Here is an 18,546-nt window from a genome sequence, read left to right as displayed (position 1 = left end):
AAATGAACTGTCTTGGAGAGAGATGTCAGGAGGGAGGCAGTAGACTAAGGGTATCTCATTGCCTTTCCCTTCATTGGTTAGTGGATGGATGAGAGTATTTCTAGGCCAACCAGAGGAGTTGAAGGAAATAAGGGTACAGTTGTAGCCCGGACACACAACAGGAACAAATGTATTTGTCCCCATGTCATTCTAGTTTTAGGCTGGAGAAGGGGAGACCTGCTTACCAATGAGGGGTCTTAGGTACAGGACTAGGAAGTTGAACAAAACATTCCCTGGAGAGTTTTAAACAGGGTAAGTTGAAGAATAAGAGATTCTCAGAATCTGAAAGGACATAGGAGGTTGTGACACTCAGTCACCTTTCTTTCATAGTCATTCAGCTTTTTTTTATTTTTGAAAGACAGAGAGACGGTAGAGAGGGGGAGGGAGAGAGGGAGAGAGAAAGGGAGAGAAGAGAGAGAGAGAAAGAGAAAGAGAGACAGACTCCCCCTCGGTCATGTGTGCACAGGGGAGGGGCAGAGAGAGGGGTCCAAAATAGGCTCCGCTCTGAAGCAGAGACACCCATGTGGGGCTCAAACTCATGAACCATGAGATCATGACCTGAGCCAAAGTCAGACGCTTAACTGATTGAGCCACCCAGCCGCCCTGTCTTCCAGCTTCTTGAGGTGTGTTTTACTAAACACTAGAGATCAATCACCCTTTTTCTCTGAAGAAAAACGTTTTACCCTGGCCACCTCCTCTACCATCGGTGGAGCTGAATTCAATTACACGCACATTTCACTCTTGCTCTTTCTTCTGCTTATCATGAAAGTCCCAGTTAACCAGGAAAAAGGAGTTGACTAAAAATGAGAAGTATCTCAAATTGATTTTTAAAGCGTATTGAGAAACATAAAAAAATATATGTGAGGATTTTTTTCTGAAGAGTATTTTGAACTACTTTTGAAATTAAAAGACTAATAGCTCATGAAGTGAATGATTGTTATATAGCTAGAAATATGAAAGGGACTCCTTAGAAGACATGGATCCTCTGTATAACATGCCTTTATCATACTTTCTTATAATCGGTTTTTGGTACAAAAATTGTCTCGGAGAACTGTTAGAATTTTAATAGCACAAAGATTTCACCAGACCAACCAGACTATTCTCCATTCCCCAACGTGCCCTTCCCCCACCAGAAAATTTACATCATCCCAAGGCTGTCAAACCAAGGAACACAAAATAGAACACGACTAAGAGAAATTCTTTCAAACCAGTCAATACCTCATGTCCTTGCTAGTTTCAGCATGCGGTGATATGTGGTTCAAATAGCAGACCAGGAATGGTAGTGTTTTGTTTTTTTCTTTCTTTCTTTTTTTTTTTTTTTGTAGAGTAGTGCATCCATGGACTTGAGCAGACTGTAAATCCAAGCTGCTGGAGAAAAAGCTCATGATAGCATCCTGGGGCACCACCATGAGAATCTTAATGTGCTCTTTCTTAACACCTTATTCCTGACTTCGTTCATTTGCTTCTGATTATTTTTAGTGTTGTCAATTATTTAGCTAACAGGCAGAAAACTAGGCTTTTATTGACATCCAAAGGGACTCTCCTGAGTGTAATAATGAAGGCAGTTTATTGAATGCCTGTGAGGTTGCTTTCTAATTGTATGCATTAATCTGCCCATGCGAGCTGGCTGGAAATACACAAGCAGATTGCGTGTGCAGATGGAGCACACACGATGGCTTTTATGAAAAGACCTCTGGAATGTACTTCTGCAGTACTGTCTTTTCCTTAAAAACCGAATGACTGTGACTATTTCAATTCGCAGCTGAGAGCAGACCAGATTAATGGTGCATTAAGTCTGCTACTCTGGCTGGGGACAGATTGATTTCACAGTTTAGAAGAAGTTCTAGGATTCTTGAGCACGAAAAGCAAAGGGTAAAAATAGGCATCTAACCTTGGTGTAGTTTTCACCGTTATTTGAACTCTCTGTAATTCCTTATGCAAGTTCCTATGTGGTACTTTTCAGGGAGGCCTTTTCTACTAATCAGTATTACTGGTGGATGTGAGGATTTGAAGTGATCGCTAATAAACTTTTGGTTGTGGTTTTTAAAAAATATTAAAGGGAGGATGTTGAGATGTAGGTGATTTAAAACATGGAGTAAATACATCTCAGCATTGAAAAGCTTGAACGGTAGTTTATTTTGAGGGTTCTGGTCATCTTTCTAACCATGTTTTTTTGGATAGAAATAGAGACAAGTTTGAATTTTGAGCCTATTTAACCAGTGGTGGGGGTGCACATGGGGTGAGAGCAGTCCGATACATTTTGTGTGTGGGTGTTAGGAAAAACAAAAGTTCTCTTAAGGGTATGCTAGAGAACTAACAGTTGGGTATCTTCCACACATTTAAAATGTTAATTCATTTCTAATAGCCATTTAATGTAATAGATTATACATTCATACAGTTTTTTAAAAAATATAAAACACGTGGCTCTTTGAAATAAGCAAGATCATAAAAAAAAGGTGCTATGTTACTGAGAACCTCTGAGTATCAGGAGTATTAGGTATATTATATGCATTTTTCTTCTGACTTTCAGGTCAGCCTTATTAAGGGTATATCTTCCTCATTTTGCAGATGAAGGGTTGGGTCATTTAAATTGCCTGAAGTCACTGAGACCGTAAGCGATGCAGCCAAAGCTTGGACTTGAGATTTGTAGGGGCTCGAGAAAATAGGTCATTGAGGGGCACGGTGTAGTTGGAAGGCCAGGGGTATCTGGCTAGGGTGGGGGTGAGAAGCACTGGAGTTGGGGGGAGTAAAGTTCAGTTCAGAGAGCAAGATTTGGGCAGCGTTGACTTCTCTTTCCTTCTACCAAGATCTACATTTTTCCTAGAGTAGGTGAAAGAAAAACTGAGGAAATCTGTTTACCTTCCCTGATTTTCATCATCTATGAATGCTGTCCTTTTCCCGATCCAACACTGGGTTAGTACACAGTTAAACTTACGGGGTGTGTGGGTTTTGTGAACTTTCCAGGCAGTACTCTACACCTACATGCTATTTGCAATATTTATAGGGGAGAGGGGACTTAGTTCTTAAGAAACTAGTTGAAAAAGCTCTTGGAACCAGGCTCATTCCAAAACAGGACCTTCCTATTCCTAAACTGCCCAATACCACCTTGAGCGCAGGCTGTCGATTGAAATGTAGGGAAGTTTACTTCATTTCCACAGTCAGAGCCATGCATCTCTTTTATTTCCATTTGAATAATAATGTGATTAGTTCCTAGGAGGCACATCTTCATCTATTTTAGTTTCCTAGAATGGAGGATCTAGGCAGGTCTGCTGAATATGCACACTTAGGCCCCAAGTTTGCCTTCTAATATGCTCCCAAAACTTCTAATGCCCTTCACGGGAGCTTGCAAAAGACACTTAAGGGCTAGATCGATCCCTTATCCATATGGTAGGCTTAAATCCAACTTCACATTTTATAATACAAGTAAGGTGAATTGAAAGTCATCCTATTCATAACTTTCTATCTTATGCTAATGAAGTGAACTTATAGATACAAAATCCCCTGTCTATTTTGTTCAGAATAAGACTGAATATTTTATGGGAAATCTGATCTGAGAGAATCCTTGCCTACTGAATGTTAAATCATGCTGATGGTTAAGACTGTATCAAAATTTCTACCACTCTCCACTCTTCCTGTGGCTGTCCTGGCGCATGTTAACTTTTTCATTCCCGCTGCCACCACCTTCCTATAGGTATCTCATGTGCCACTTGCAGCGTGGCTTCCATCTCCTTGTCATCCCCTGGGCTACTGGAATGGCTTCATTATTGTCTTCGCCAACTGTCTTTCTTTCAGTTGTCTTACATGTTTTGTTGGATTTCATTTTCTAAAGCACAGCTTTAGTCATGTCACTACGCTAGTCTAAAAGCCTCAAGTATTTCCCACCGCTTAGAAAATGAATTCCAAACTTCTTAGCTGCATTGCGGGGGAACCGTGGGCCACCTTGGTTAAGAAGATGTCCGAACATGCTAGGATTTGGGCCTGTGTCAGGTGACTGGAGGAGGCTTAGAGGAAGCAGGGCTTCCTTCTGGGCTGAATGTTGTCAGGAGGCAGGGGGGGATTGTGATTAGGTATCTTCATTTCATCTAAAACAAGAGAAGACCTGAGTGATTAATCACCATTGTAATGTAATTGATAAAGAAGAACAGTAACACAAATTAGGTAGGAATTTGGGGGTGTTTGGCCACTTTGGTGGTTTAGATACGGTTCATATAGCTTTCTTTGCTCAGACATGTTAGTGAGCGGTTTTATTTCTGTCAGGATCTGTCACAGCCCCAAGTGACCTCTTTTGATGTTGATACCACGTGAATTGCGTCCAACAGGAGAGCGCCAAAGCCTAGGTCTGATCACCAGGCCAGCTCCTGGGTGCCAGGGACAGCTTCTCACTTTCTCACTATGTAATTAGTAATTGGTGAAAGGTGAAAGTTAACTAGTGTCTTATTTATAAACTGGTCACACTTAATTATCTCATCACTGGGACCTGGTATTATCAGTGTTTTCCTCTTGTGACAGCAAATCTGGGGTTAGACTACTTGGGCTCAACCTGTAACCTCTCTGCCCACTAGCTGAAGAGTGTTATCTAACTCCTTGGGCCTCTGTTTCCTCAGATAGGGCATGGGGTGGGACGGATTTTAGTTGCTAACTCAAAAGAAGATTAGCCAATATAACCCATGTAAGTCATCCAGTATAGTGTGTGGAGGGAGAAGCTAAACAGAGTCTGGAGTCGGTGCAAGTGAGGGCAGCACAGAGAGAAGTCAGACAGGGACCGCTGATTCTGGCCTTTGTTCCCAAGAATAGAGCCCAAGAGCTTCTTTCTGACACATGAGATTCACTAAGGCCGTGGGGCCCAGGAAGTGCTTCTGGTAAATGTATACCTGGGGGAATATGTGTGCACCCCCCGCCCCCCCATCCTGGAGTAAAGCTACCTGCAGGGCCAACTTTATCACTTCTGTGTGAGTTCTAAGATCCTTACTGAAAAATAATTAACACAAAATGAACTCCAGTCAAAGAATGAATCTAAGAAAAACAAAGAGAGAAGGTATCAGAACAGTTGTGAACAAAGAATATAGTGACATTTATAGTCAAGTGTATCGTAGATTTTTCTCCTTTTAAAAATTAAGAATAAACATGATCAAATTAATATAGATGATTTTAGTGCTAGAAGATGCACAAGGAAGAGAAGAAGATAGGAAGTAATATGAATATTTTTTTCTTTGTGAGTAAAGGCTTATGAATTCTGCATATTGATAGAAGACTAATATGTTTTATGTATTTAATGATATATTCAGATAGGATAGATAACATAAGAACATTAGGAGAAAAAACCACGAACTGTGAAATACGCTGAAATACAATGAATACAATGAAAATTTGATCATTGTAACATAAGGCAGAAAAGAGGGAGGCAGAACTATAAACAGCTCAGCAGTCACAGGAAAGGCTTACAGGCCAAATCTCCTTATTAAAAGAAATACTCTTGGATGGCATAAAAAGGTGAAATTCTAACTATGTGCTACTACAAGACATACCATAAAACAAAAGAGATGAAAATAAAGGAATGGAAAGTGTAACCATAAATGCTAACGAAAGAAGGCAGATTCATTACTATCACTATTAATAGGAGACAAAATTGAATTAAAGGAAGAAAAGCATTCAACAGGATAAAGGGTATTAAAATACGTAATCTAAAAGATAATGTGAATTACAAATCTTTATAAATTTGAAACCTATAAAATAAACTGCTAAAGTCTATAATATAGATAATGGATTTGTCAGATTTTCCTCTTTTTTTAAGTTTGTTTTTGAGAGAACAAGCATAAGCGAGTGAGGGGCAGAGAGGAGACCGAGAATCTCAAGCAGGGTCTGCAGTGAACCCACAGAGCCTGATGTGGGGCCTGAAATCACGAACTGTGAGATTAAGATCTGAGCTGAAATCAAGAGTAGGATGCTTAACCAACTGAGCCACTCAGGCACCCCCAGAAAAAAAGTTTTTAATGAGGTAGAAAACAAATTTATCATCTGTAAATTAACCCCAAAGCTAGTTGTTTTCTTTTTTTTCAATGTTTTTTTTTTTTAATTTATTTCTAGGAGAGAGAGAGAGAGAGACAGCGTGAGCAGGGGAGGGTCAGAGAGAGAGGGAGTCACAGACTGAAAGAGGCTCCAGGCTCCGAGCTGGCAGTCAGCACAGAGCCCGACGCGGGGCTCGAACCCACGAACCGCGAGATCATGACCTGAGCGAAAGTCGGACGCTTAACCGACTAAGCCACCCAGGCGCCCCTGTTTTCTTTTTCTTTTTTTTTTGAAAATTCCGATAAAATTTCAGACCAATTTTTAACTTGAACTTGTCTAATTTAAAAAGAAAAAAGAACAACTCCAAAGACAAGAAAGGAAGTATAACCAGAATTCTGGAAGAGCAAAATACTATGTCCTACTTCTTTTTTTTTTTCTTTTTTTTAAAATTTATTTCTAAGAGAGAGAGAGAGAGAGACAGCGTGAGCAGGGGAGGGTCAGAGAGAGAGGGAGACACAGAATCTGAAACAGGCTCCAGGCTCTGAGCTGGCAGTCAGCACAGAGCCCGACGCGGGGCTCAAACCCACAAACCGCGAGATCATGACCTGAGCAAAAGTCGGACGCTTAACCGACTAAGCCACCCAGGCGCCCCAACTATGTCCTACTTCTAATTGTTAAATTTTTTCACCCAGGTTTCCTCATTTATTTCCTGGGANCGGAGGACCAAGGGGGAGAAGAAGGGGGGAAATGGTGGGGGAAAGGGAGAGAGGCAAACCATGAGAGACTCTTGAATGCTGACAAAAACTGAGGACTGATGGATGTGGGGGGAGGGGGGGATGGGCATGGAGGAGGACACTTGTGGGGATGAGCACTGAGTGTTATGTGGAAACTAATTTGACAATAAACTATTTGTAAAAAAGAAAAAGAAAAAGAAAAAAAAGGAAAAAAAAGAATGTTTTTAGAAAGGAGAGTCTAGCCTCAAAATGAAAAGTCACCCACATAACTCAGCAGCTTATTTTATAACTTATTTTATAAGGAAAAATAAAGATCTGACTGCAGAAAAAATTGGTGGTAGGTGACACAGTGAACCGTGTTACCAGTGAGTCTAGGAGAAAATACTTGCCTCAAGAGTAATGGACAAAAGCTTAATTTCACAAAGAACTCTTATAAATTAATAAGAAAAAGACAACTCTAGAAAAATTGACAAATGGCTTGAACTAGCAGTTAAAAGAGAAGAGATATAAAATCAATAAAAATATTTGGCCTCACTAATGGTCAGAGAGACACAAAAAATTTTGACACTGGCCAAAATGTAAATGTATTGATAATATCTAGGGTTAAGCACTGTGCTTTCGTGTATTCACCTGTGAGCACCTGGTATAGGTCAGGCACTACACTAGGTTTCGAGGTTCTAGGTATGTATGATGAATAAAGCAAATCTAACCCGATGACCAAATGTGGAAATTCAAATAATAAACCAGAAGACCAAGAAATATATAGGATAACAGATTCTCATAACAGTTCTCATAATTCCTGTGAGACAAAATAGTGGAAGATAGTGATCTCTACTGGTGATCAAGAATATGGAGACTGGGAGGGGAGGATCTCCTTAGCTTGTGACCCGAATCTCTGAGAAAGTGACAGTTGAATGGAAGGCTGAGGAAGGAATGAATCATGCTGAAACTCCTATGCTGTGGGAACAGCACCCAGTATATTCCATAACCTGAAAGGAAGCTGATATATTTGAAGTGGGGAGAGAGAGATCATGAAGTTGGCAAGATTGGTGGGGGCCAGAGAGATCATGCAGGTCATGGCACGTGGTCTGGGTTTTATTTACGCTACAGGGGCAAACCTTCAGAAGCTTTTAAATTCTTCTTAAAGAAGTGATTACTGTTTGCTGTGTCAACAATAGATTCGAGGAGGCAAGAATGGAAATGGAGAAGCTAGCGACAACATTACGGCACTCGTCCAGGCAGAAGGTGGTGTTGGCTCAGATCAGAGTGCTGTCAGTGTTCGTGAATTTCATGTGAAGCCTACCCATACCCCCGCCGCCATCCTCCTATATGCCTACAATCCCCAAACACCTGATAGGTTATTTTTCCTTAAGTTTGATTCACTTGCTCTGGTGCACATGCAGAGAAAGCAGATGGTTAACTTTATCTTAGAGAGTTAAAGGCATTTGTAAAGGAAAGATTGAAAAAATGGACTGTGGGCTCTAAGCTGCACAATAAATAGAGATGGGTGGGAACTGATGGTGAGTAAAAGGGGGGAATGATGGCTTGGAAATCTCAAAGAGGGTAGAACATTGTTGTAGTGAGGATGTTTGTGCAAAGAACATGGACTGATAGAAAGTTCTGTCCAAGAGTGGGACTTGTCCTTTCCTCCGTGGGAGGGAAGATACTTTGTTCATGACGGTAGAGTCTAGGGTAGGACTCTGGGAGTGTGGCTGAGGCAGATTGAAGAGCTGTTGGAGATGAGGAAATAAAAAACGGAGCCTGGGGGCTGGAAGGCAAGGAGGAGATCCGGGACTTCGTGTCGCCGAAAGTGGTTGAGATAGAGAGGAAGCCTGGTCATGATGAATGATCGATGCTTCGGAGCAGAAGGTTTGGAGTGTGGCAGTAGCAGAGAGCAAGAACGTAGGGTATGCTGATGTCAGGAGCATTACTGGAACAGAGGGTGTTTTTTTTGTGTTTTTGTTTTTTGCCAGCCATGGAGAGAGAAGTAATTGTTGGAAGTGGCATGGGGAGCGAAGAAGATGCCTGTGTCACCACCTCCCCCCCCTCCCCAGGCACTGAGGAAAATTTAGTATGAGAAATAAAATACCTCCATTCAGGGAACCTGGAGGAAAACCCTGTCTTCAGGAATAGTCTTGGTTTCAGGTAAGGAAGAGAGCTGAGGGAGATTCTTTTTTCTTTTGAAATCATTTTCAGCTTAGAGAAAGGTTACAAAAATAGTACAGGGTTTTGCAGTATGAACTTCCGGCTTCCCCTAATGTTAATACCTTATATAACCATAGTACAATGATCAAACTAGGAAATTAACGTTGATATAGCACAATAAACTACAGGCTTTATTAGAAGTTCAGCAATTTCTCCTTCCTGTTCTTTTTCTATTTTAGGATCTGATTCGGGATCACATAATATAATTAGTGGTCGTGACAATTTCGTTTCCTCTAGTCTGTGACAGTGCCTCACTTTTGCCTTCTGTTTCACGACCTTGACACCTTCAGTCAGTACTGGTTAGTTACTTTGTAGAATGTATCTCAAATTTGGGTTTATCTGATATTTCTTATGATAAGATTGAGGTTTTAATTTTCAGAATTTAATTTTCAGAACACTAATTTTCAGAATACTAAGAGGTGATGCTGTGTCCTCAGAGCATCCAATCAAGAGGGTATATGATGTTGGTGTCCTCATTACTGGTGCTATTAACTTTTATTTCTTAGTTAAGTTGGTCTCCACAGTAAAGTTACTGTTTTTGTTTTTTTTTTCATTTTGTAATTGATATTTTGTAATTGGGGGAGATACTTTAAGACTATTCTAATATCCTGTTGTCCTCAAACGTTTCCCCACTGATTTTAGCTCTGAGTGCTTATACGTATATGAGTGTTTTTTTGTTCACACCCACTTATATGAAACTGACTCGAGCAAAACCTTATCTGTTTAGTTTATCCAATAACCCATACTGCTAAGCACAAAGCAGAGACTGAGGAAGTATCTGTTGCTGGCACACATGCGTATGTGAATGTAAGACTGATTACTTGCTCCCCTAAACCTCATGGTGGCCAAGTTCAGGTTTGTGAAGCCATTGTGAAAGACAGGGAGAATGTATTGTTAGATAGTACTCCTATAGAAGGGTTCCTTAGACACACCGAGGTTGTGTTTCCAAATGTGTGTTATAGCAAGAATCAAGTCAGAATCCTGTGGACCTAAGAGAATTATGCATATTAAATATCCATCTGTACTTCTATAGTGGATCTCAAGATCCCACCCAGGGGTGCTTTTGAGAAACACAGGTTCCCAGATCCTACACCAGCAGCTGAGTTGGAAAGTCTAAGTCTTGAGTCTAGGGGTTAACAAGAAGCACTGTAGATGATTCTCATGGTGCCAGCCGCACATGGGTCTTCCTGTTGGCATTTTGGAAATTACTGTAAGGAATCCAGAACGGCATCTACAAAGCTTTTCCCCAATAAGCACCACAACAGAGTGTATGCTTTTTCTGTCTTTGAGAAACATTTCAAAATCTCAGAAAATATGTATCAACCACTAAGGTCACACCTAAGACTTTGCTTACATTTGTTTCATTTTTAAGAAAAATATTAACTGGCATAGTGATGGCTAAAAAGTGTTACTCTTTCACTCTCATCCCTTTCCTCCATCTTTTTTCTAGCAGTCACAGCTGTTCTGGTGTGTAGCATTTGTCAGTGCCCTTCAGCCGAAGACCACCACGGGCATGCTTGTAGTTGAACATTCCGGGCTTATTACAAAAAAGAAAAGATGGGGCTGCTGGATGGCTCAGTAGGTTAAATGTCTGACTTCAGCTCAGGTCATGATCTCACAGCTTGTGGGTTCGAGCCCCACATTGGGCTCTGTGCTGACAGCTCAGAGCCTGGAATCTGCTTCGGATTCTGTGTCTTCCTCTCCATCTCTACCCCTCCCCTACCTGTGTCCTCTCTCTTTCAAAAATAAACAAACTTAAAAAAAGAAGTGAAAACACACACTGTAAGAAATGGAGGGATATCTCAGTAAGGGTGTTAGAAATAACTGATGGTGGGTTTCAGCTGGGTAATTTGAGGAAGGGTCTAAAGCAGGAGATTGCTCTGGACTGAGAGTTGTCAGCATGTGGGGACAGTTCTGTGATTGGATGTCCCAGTAAATGTTACGTTGAGGGAGGACAGCCTAGATAAGTATGAAGCTGTTAATTGGTAAGGAAGTCTTCATTCATTTAGCGAGATGGGGGATATTTGGTAATTTGTGAGGTCTGCTTGGGTAAAGTGGGTATTCTGTGGGACCATTTATGTTTATCAGTAGAACAACATGGCTTAGCTATGAACGTCAGGTTAGTTTGTAACAACATTGCGATTTAGATGTGTCAGAACAGTTCCTAGTTGTCTTGGGCTGCTTTTCTTTTTCTCATCATGTACATTGTTCCGATTTTATTATATATATGTGAATCAACACAAGGTACAGACTGTTGTTTTATGTCCTGCAGATATTTTGATCACTGTATCATACCTTTACAACTCCTCCACCCCCCCCCACTGGATACTGTTTTTTTTTTCTTAAATAGTTTATTGTCATTTGGTTTCCATATAACACCTAGTGCTCATCCCAACAAGCACCCTCCTCCGTGCCCATCACCCTTCTTCCGCTCTCCCCCACCCCATCAACCCTCAGTTTGTTCTCAGCATTCAAGAGTCTCTCATGGTTTGCCTCCCTCCCTCTCCCCAACTATTTTTCCCCTTCTTCTCCCCCATGGTCCTCCGTTAAGTTCCTCCTAATCCACCTATACGTGCAAACATATGGTATCTGTCCTTCTCTGCCTGACTTATTTCACTCAGCATAACACCCTCAAGTTCCATCCATGTTGCTACAAATGGCCAGATTTCATTCTTTCTTATTGCCATGTATTCCATTGTGGATACTGTATTTTTGGATTTAACCATATCGATTCTTGATATAGGTCTAGTTCATTTTCTTCTTCCTTTCCATTCTCATCTTCCACTTACCCCCACTCACATCTTCTTTCTCTCTGGGACTCTTTTTTTTTTTTTTTGGTTAAAGTTTTATTTATTTTTGCAAGTGAGAGAGAGACCGAGCATGAGCAGGGATTGGGCAGAGAGAGCAGGAAACCCAGAATCCTAAGCAGGTTCCAAGCTCCGAGCTGTCAGCACAGAGCCTAATGGAGGACTGTGAGATCAGGACCTGAGCCTAAGTCAGATGCTTAACCGACTGAGCCACCCAGGCACTGCCCCCACCTCTCTCTCTCTCTCTCTCTCTTTTTTTTAAAATTCTATCCCTGGGACTCTTACAGCAGTACTGAATTAAATGACCCTGTTCAGGTGTCTTTAAATACCTATGCAAGAGTTTCTCTAAAGTTGGGACCTAGGCATTATGCAACATATTCAACGCTACTATGCACTGTCAAATTACTCCCTGAAGTAGTAATACCAATTTTCCCTTCCATTAGCAATTTATAAGAGGACCAGTTTTGCAAAACACCCTCCCCAGGGTATGGAAGGTTCATGCTTTTTTATTCTCTGAGCCTAGGTAGCTCCTAGGCCTGACAGGAAGACAGCTCCAGAGTGAAGCTTCTTTCCCATCTTCCCCTCCCCCAACTAAAGTTCTGATATCCCTAAGCTGCTTAGGTGAATCCTTGAGAATCCTTTTTTTCCTCTTCTTCCTCAACTCTTCTTGGTAGCCTCTTACACTTTTGGAATTGATCGCTTAATTGAGAAATAATTCTCTTGTACATATTTCTTTTATGTTGTGTTGTTAGGGTAATCCAGGGGTTGTGAGAGACTTTAGAATATATTATAGATAGAGTTCTATGGGTTTTTTTTTTCTTGTTCATTTAAGGCATGGGTGAACAAGTTTGGGTGGAGGCCTCCTCCACCCAGATATTCAGGCACCAAGCCATCTAGGCTCTCCTACCTTCAATATACAACTTTTGGGTCTGTGCTGGGAGTTGTCTTTACTCCCAGCCAGAAAGAGAAGAACATATGGAGGTGCATGTGTGAGAAGTTAGTAATTAGTCCCGGAAGGGGTGTGTATCACTTCCTATCACAGACTATTGGTCAAGACTCAATCCCATGGCCAACCTTAACTGCCAGGCAGGCCAGGAAATGTAGTCAAGTTGTGTAAGAGAACACATGAATTTGATGGACATTTAGCAATCCCTGCTGCATCTGAATTATATCAAAGTGAGACTAGGATAAGCTATAGGAATCACCCTAACAACAAGCAGGAAGGACCCTCAAACATCTTAAGTTGGATGTGAGTGAACTAAATAAATCTTCTAAACCAAGCCTGAATTAATCAGTAGTCCTTCATCCACTCTGTGGAAAATGAAGGAGTGCTAGATTTATGCTTATGTCAGAATGATTAACAAAAGAAGATCATCCCCTCAGTAGGTGTTAGAGTCCCAGGGATGACAAAATAAGAAACCCCCAAGGGAAAGGGGACTCAGTGCTACAGTCCAGGGTTCTCAGTCTTGTTGGACTTCCCACCAGGAGATTCTCCTACTTTTTTTTTTTTAATGTTTATTTATTTTTTGTAGGGAGGGAGGGGTAGAGAGAGAGGGAGACACAGAATCTGAAGCCGGCTCCAGGCTCTGAGCTGTCAGCCCAGAGCCCGATGTGGGATTTGAACTCCCGAATCATGAAATCATGACCTGAGCTGAAGTCAGATGCTTAACCTACTGAACCACCCAGGCACTCTGAGATTCTCCTACTTTTGCCTTCAAGAAGGCTCTTCTGTATTTTTTTTTAAAATTAAATATGACCATAATTGCCTACAAATATCCCAGTTCGGTGTAGTCAATAGATGGAAATTAGATTCCATACCTAGGCACTAGGCTAACAGTTGAGAAATAACCGATCAGTTAGTTTAGGAACTTGGAATGTGGCTTGTTGGTATAGTTCATCTTTGGGAATAATCCACACTCTCCACAGACCCGTACTTGTATTCCTGTGGCCCTGTCATTATGATTTAATCCTATGGCATAAGCGGGACAGTGATAATTGGCAGAAGGGCCCTGGCTGGTGGTTGGCTATGCAGCGGCTTTGTGCTTGGAGCCAGCAGGTGAGAAGCCCCCGGTTAGAACACAGTGTGGGGCTGCCAGTCAACTTGCCCTGAGGTTCTTTCCTTGTTTGCCACAGTGTTTCTTTTTCACTGCTTTCCTAGGTCTGAACTCAGCTTAGGATATTCAGAAATATCATCCAAGCTTCTGGCATCTCTCTTCTTTTAGCACTTTTGACTGATGACTTCATAAAGCCCCAGACAGTGGGGCAGCTTCCAGACTCTGTGACTTCATTAGTCTCCTTGTCTATTCTGGGCAAGATAAGCAATCCGAGACAAATGGAGAGGCTGTTTGTCTCCAGTGCCGGAGCCTTATGTTTCTCAGGGTGATGTATGTCGCTTAACTTTTTGCTCTTCATTTCCCAGCTCAAGCTTCTGACCTTGTTCAAATGCCATGTTCGATCTAAGTAATTATTTGAAGTCGTTGGCATCCCTATTTAATTTTGAATTCCTTGTTTTGGTTTTCCCTCCACTGGATACCATTTATTTTTACCAGACCATTTGTGTTTCTTTCTTTTTTTTTTTAATGTTTTATTTATTTCTAGGAGAGAGAGAGAGAGAGAGACAGTGTGAGCCGGGGAGGCTCAGAGAGAGAGGGAGTCACAGACTCTGAAACAGGCTCCAGGCTCTGAGCTGGCAGTCAGCACAGAGCCCGACGCGGGGCTCGAACCCACGAACCGCGAGATCATGACCTAAGCGAAAGTCGGACGCTTAACCGACTAAGCCACGCAGGCGCCCCCATTTGTGCTTCTTTGGATACCTGTATCATAAGTGCTTGATGAGTTGGATCTTTGCAGTAGGTCTAAAATATCAGGGGGAAGAAGGGGGATAGTTGAGGGAAGAAGGCAGGCAGGGAGAGGGCTGCAAGGGGCTGGTGCAATATAAATTAGGCCTCTGTGAATGAAGTATTTGGTTGTGGATCGGAAATTAGGGGGTAGAAATCCCGCAAATTATATGGAGAAAGGACAAAGGAATAGAGATCGGTGGTGGGCTGAATGGAGAACTCGCTGAAACAAGGTCTAGGAAACAATTGTAGTGTTCTCTGCTTGACATAGGTGAGAGGAGAAATTGGGGGTGATGGTTTGGGTTTTTCAGGGAAAAACAAAAGAAGTTTTTAAAACCGAAGCTATTTCTAGGCCAGTCTTTCTGAGCTCATGAGGGATGTTGGAAACATAGGCCAGAACCAGTACCACTTTCTTACCTTCCATAGAAGGTGAAAATCAAAGCAAAGGTGTGTATGTGTGTGTCTGTGTGGAGAGCAAGGACCATTACTGCTCTCAGAATCCCAGAGGGCGTCCATGATCCATATGTGGTTAAGAGGTACTGGATTGGAGGGTCTGTATCCCAGGAGCAGTCAAAACCATGAGGGCAATGAGAGGAGAAGGTGGCCGAAGGGCCATGGGAAACCAGTGTGGAATGCGGTCTCCCAGGCACCCAATTTCCACAGCTCTAGCGTGAGTTCCGAACGTCAAGCTTTAAATGCTGAGCTGGGAAGTCAGGACCCCACGCTGTGGAATCTGAGAGGGCGTTTGTCTCCAAGTCAAAGCACACAAAGGAGAAAAAGCTGAAATCCTCGTTTCACGTTCCACAAACCTAACTTTATACTTTTCAGATGAATGTTCTTCGAGAATGGGGGCTTGTGGTAGCGTTTTAGTTTGGTTTTCTCTGCTAACTTGTTCTCACACGAACCTTTTGTTCTACCCAGGACACTTTGAGTCATCACCCAATAAGCGCCTTGGCTCATCTCCAGAGACACAATAAGTAACGATGTGCTTATTTTTATGAAGACACTAACTCTTATTTGTGTTCCCACCAGCAAAACCGCAGAGTTCTTAAGCAGGCTGGACACAGAGCTGCCGGACAGAAGAACCTGTCAAATTGCTGTTCATGACCCACAGTCTTCAGCTTGGGTAAGTGGGATGCTGTGCCGGGTTGCTGTCTGGTACTTTATAAAGCGGCATTTGGTGAATGAAGCCTAAGGGCACACAGTGACCTGTGTACAACAGATGGCTGAGACTAAAGGCAGATGACCTGATCTGAAACTTAACTTCAACTGTTGCTTCCTTGAGCTATAAAAACACTACTTGCACTTGCCATCTACATTACAGGCACCTGGACTAAACACCACCCTTTGAAAAGCCTTTGATTTCACCCAGTCGTCCATCTATTTATCTATCCTCCAAATTTTATGTTTACCTAAGGTCTACCAAGTGCCTACACTTTCTTCCTGGAAGGACTTTAGTTAAGTGAAGGAGAAAACCATAGTTATAAAGTGAAATGGAGAGTTTAGAGCATATAGCAATTAGAAAGTTAAAGTTTAAAAGATATGACTCGGTGAAGAGTCATTTCAGGTATTAGAAATTAATCAGAACATGGGACGCCTGGGTGGCTTAGTCGGTTAAGCGTCCGACTTTCGCTTAGGTCATGATCTCGCGGTTCGTGGGTTCGAGCCCCGCGTCGGGCTCTGTGCTGACTGCCAGCTCAGAGCCTGGAGCCTGTTTCAGTCTGTGACTCCCTCTCTCTCTGACCCTCCCCTGCTCACGCTGTTTCTCTCTCTCTCCTAGAAATAAATAAAACATTAAAAAAAAAAAAGAAATTAATCAGAACAAGGAGCAGGAACTAAAGTATAATGGCAAGAAAATGCATGGCTTATTGTTAGGAAACAAGAGTTGTATAGCTCCCTCTGAAAGACTAAGCTAGAAGGCTGGAGAAGGACACAGGAACCATTAGGGAGCCGGGTGGCAGTTTGGGTGGGACAGTCATTGTACGGCTGCCATGGATACTGCAGGATGTGGCACAAGATGCTAGTGGCGTCCCCCAGACATCAAGACACCCAGACATGCCTCACACGGGAAGCTCATGGTACTCCCCGCAGAATACCGCTGTAGAAATTTGTATGCTGCACTGAGAACTTGGACCTCGTTCTGTGAGTGCTGAAGGTACTAAACATTTTCAAACAGGGAAGGTTTGAGGTCAGGTTTGTATTTTAGCAGGGTCACATTGGTAGCCATGTAAAGGATGGCTCTAAAGGAACAGAGAGACAGAGAGGCCTCTAAGAGGGTCTGTATGAGTCCAGGTAAGGAATGAGAAAGACACGAAACAGGGCAGTAGGTGGGGGGATGGAGATGAGAGCACAGTTCAGAGAACCGTTTAGAAGGTGAAGTTGGCAGGGCCTTGGTGATTGACTGGCTAACTGGGGACAAGAAAGTCAGTGCAATTCAGGATGCTTCTGGAAACAATTGTAGTTGAAAGAAAGGATGGGTTTAAGTTTTTAAAAGTGTGCCTTTTTCCAGGGTTTGGGCAGGTAAGTAGGATGTTAGGAAAACTGGATCTTCACCCTCCTTCCCTCCCCCCTACTTTCTCTTCAGTGACCACGATGTAAAATGTCAAGAAGCTATGATGACACTCCTTGGGATAAGTTCATTGTACTCTTACTTAGAAATGTTTAGACATTTCTTTTTTTCCTTCCCCGGCTTCTAATGTGGTGCTCCAAAGTCCGAGATTTGCCCCAGGTCTTGTCACATCTGTCCTCTCTCCCCTCACTGCAGGGCACTTGTGAGGACAGACTTGACAAGCTGTGGGAAGAGCGCTAAATCCTGTGTAGGTACAGTCCTTGACGTCTGTCCAGATACCCTGTGGCTGTGAGGGCGGGAGAGAAGACAGGCACTGGATAACTTTATCAACCGGGTGCTTGGCTGCCAGGGTGGTCTTGATTCTGTTTGAGGCCCTTCCCGAACCCTACGGTTCGAAACACCCGGCAGAGTTGCGTGTGCCCGGCCTATTGATTTTGGCTTGTTTCTCTTCAACTTAACAGGATCATCCTGAATTTTAGTATTGTCCAAAACATGAGTAATGTCTCCCTGGACTGCATTTTCTGTGGATTGATTAGTGCATTAGCCACACGATCCTCAGAGCTATTGATAGAAAATAGGGAGCAGCACCGGACCCAGGATGGTTCTTTATGAGCTGTATTCAATAGCTGCTCCCATTTCAACACCAAACGATTAATACTTTGTTGGTGTTCAATAAGTCACTTAAATAAGTGACTTTTTTTTTTAACCGATATTGTACTCTTCTCATTCTGTCCAATCCATCTGCGTAGAATTCCTCTGAAAATGCTCTGCACACCCATTTCCAATGCTTTAGGAATGACACACCTTTACAACACACTTTTGTAACATGGAAGGAAGACACCCGTAGTTTGCCTTAACTATGGTCTGTGTATAGAACATAAACCCTGTGTGATCCCCATTTCTATGGGGTGTGATAAGCTACAAGCTTCCAAGTTGGTTTTTTTTTTAACTTTAATTCTCACATAATGTACTTTTTCAGACAAAACTGTTCTTATTACATTTATTTACCTGTGGATCGTCCATGGGCGGATGGGAATTTAATAAATACCATATAATTACATCAGTGAAAAGGACTACAAGAATATTCCTTTAAGTGATACACAAGAGAGCTGCAGACAAAAGATACAGCGTTTACCTTCACATGGATTAATACACTTCTCTGTACTGTACTGTGCCTGTGTGCCCGTGAGAAGTGCCACCAGTGATCCCGCCTTCCTCAGGCATTAATCACTGACTGTTTCCGGTTGTACACAAAGTGGTTTCCAGCCTGCTTTGTTGCCTCTTGCCGCCTCCTCCACAGTGAATAATAAAATTGTAAAAATCTCATCCTATGTTTTCCCTGAGCTGAG

General features: G+C 42.3%; 1 protein-coding gene across 3 annotated transcripts in view; it reads left to right on the top strand.

The window, feature by feature from the left end:
- The window catches only part of EPSTI1 (epithelial stromal interaction 1), a 98,268-nt gene that overhangs the window by 36,440 nt on the left and 43,282 nt on the right, over positions 1–18,546 (top strand). For all 3 annotated transcript variants that reach the window (XM_077778765.1, XM_077778764.1, XM_077778763.1), the window contains exon 7: positions 15,661–15,754. In XM_077778765.1, coding sequence (XP_077634891.1) covers positions 15,661–15,754 — 94 coding nt within the window. The remainder of the gene's footprint in view (positions 1–15,660; positions 15,755–18,546) is intronic.

The sequence above is a fragment of the Crocuta crocuta genome, unplaced genomic scaffold (assembly GCF_008692635.1).
Source record: "Crocuta crocuta isolate KB4526 unplaced genomic scaffold, BGI_CrCroc_1.0 scaffold586, whole genome shotgun sequence".
Taxonomy (NCBI): domain Eukaryota; kingdom Metazoa; phylum Chordata; class Mammalia; order Carnivora; family Hyaenidae; genus Crocuta; species Crocuta crocuta.
Note: the sequence above shows the minus strand (reverse complement) of the source record. Positions and strands in the feature narration are given on the sequence as shown.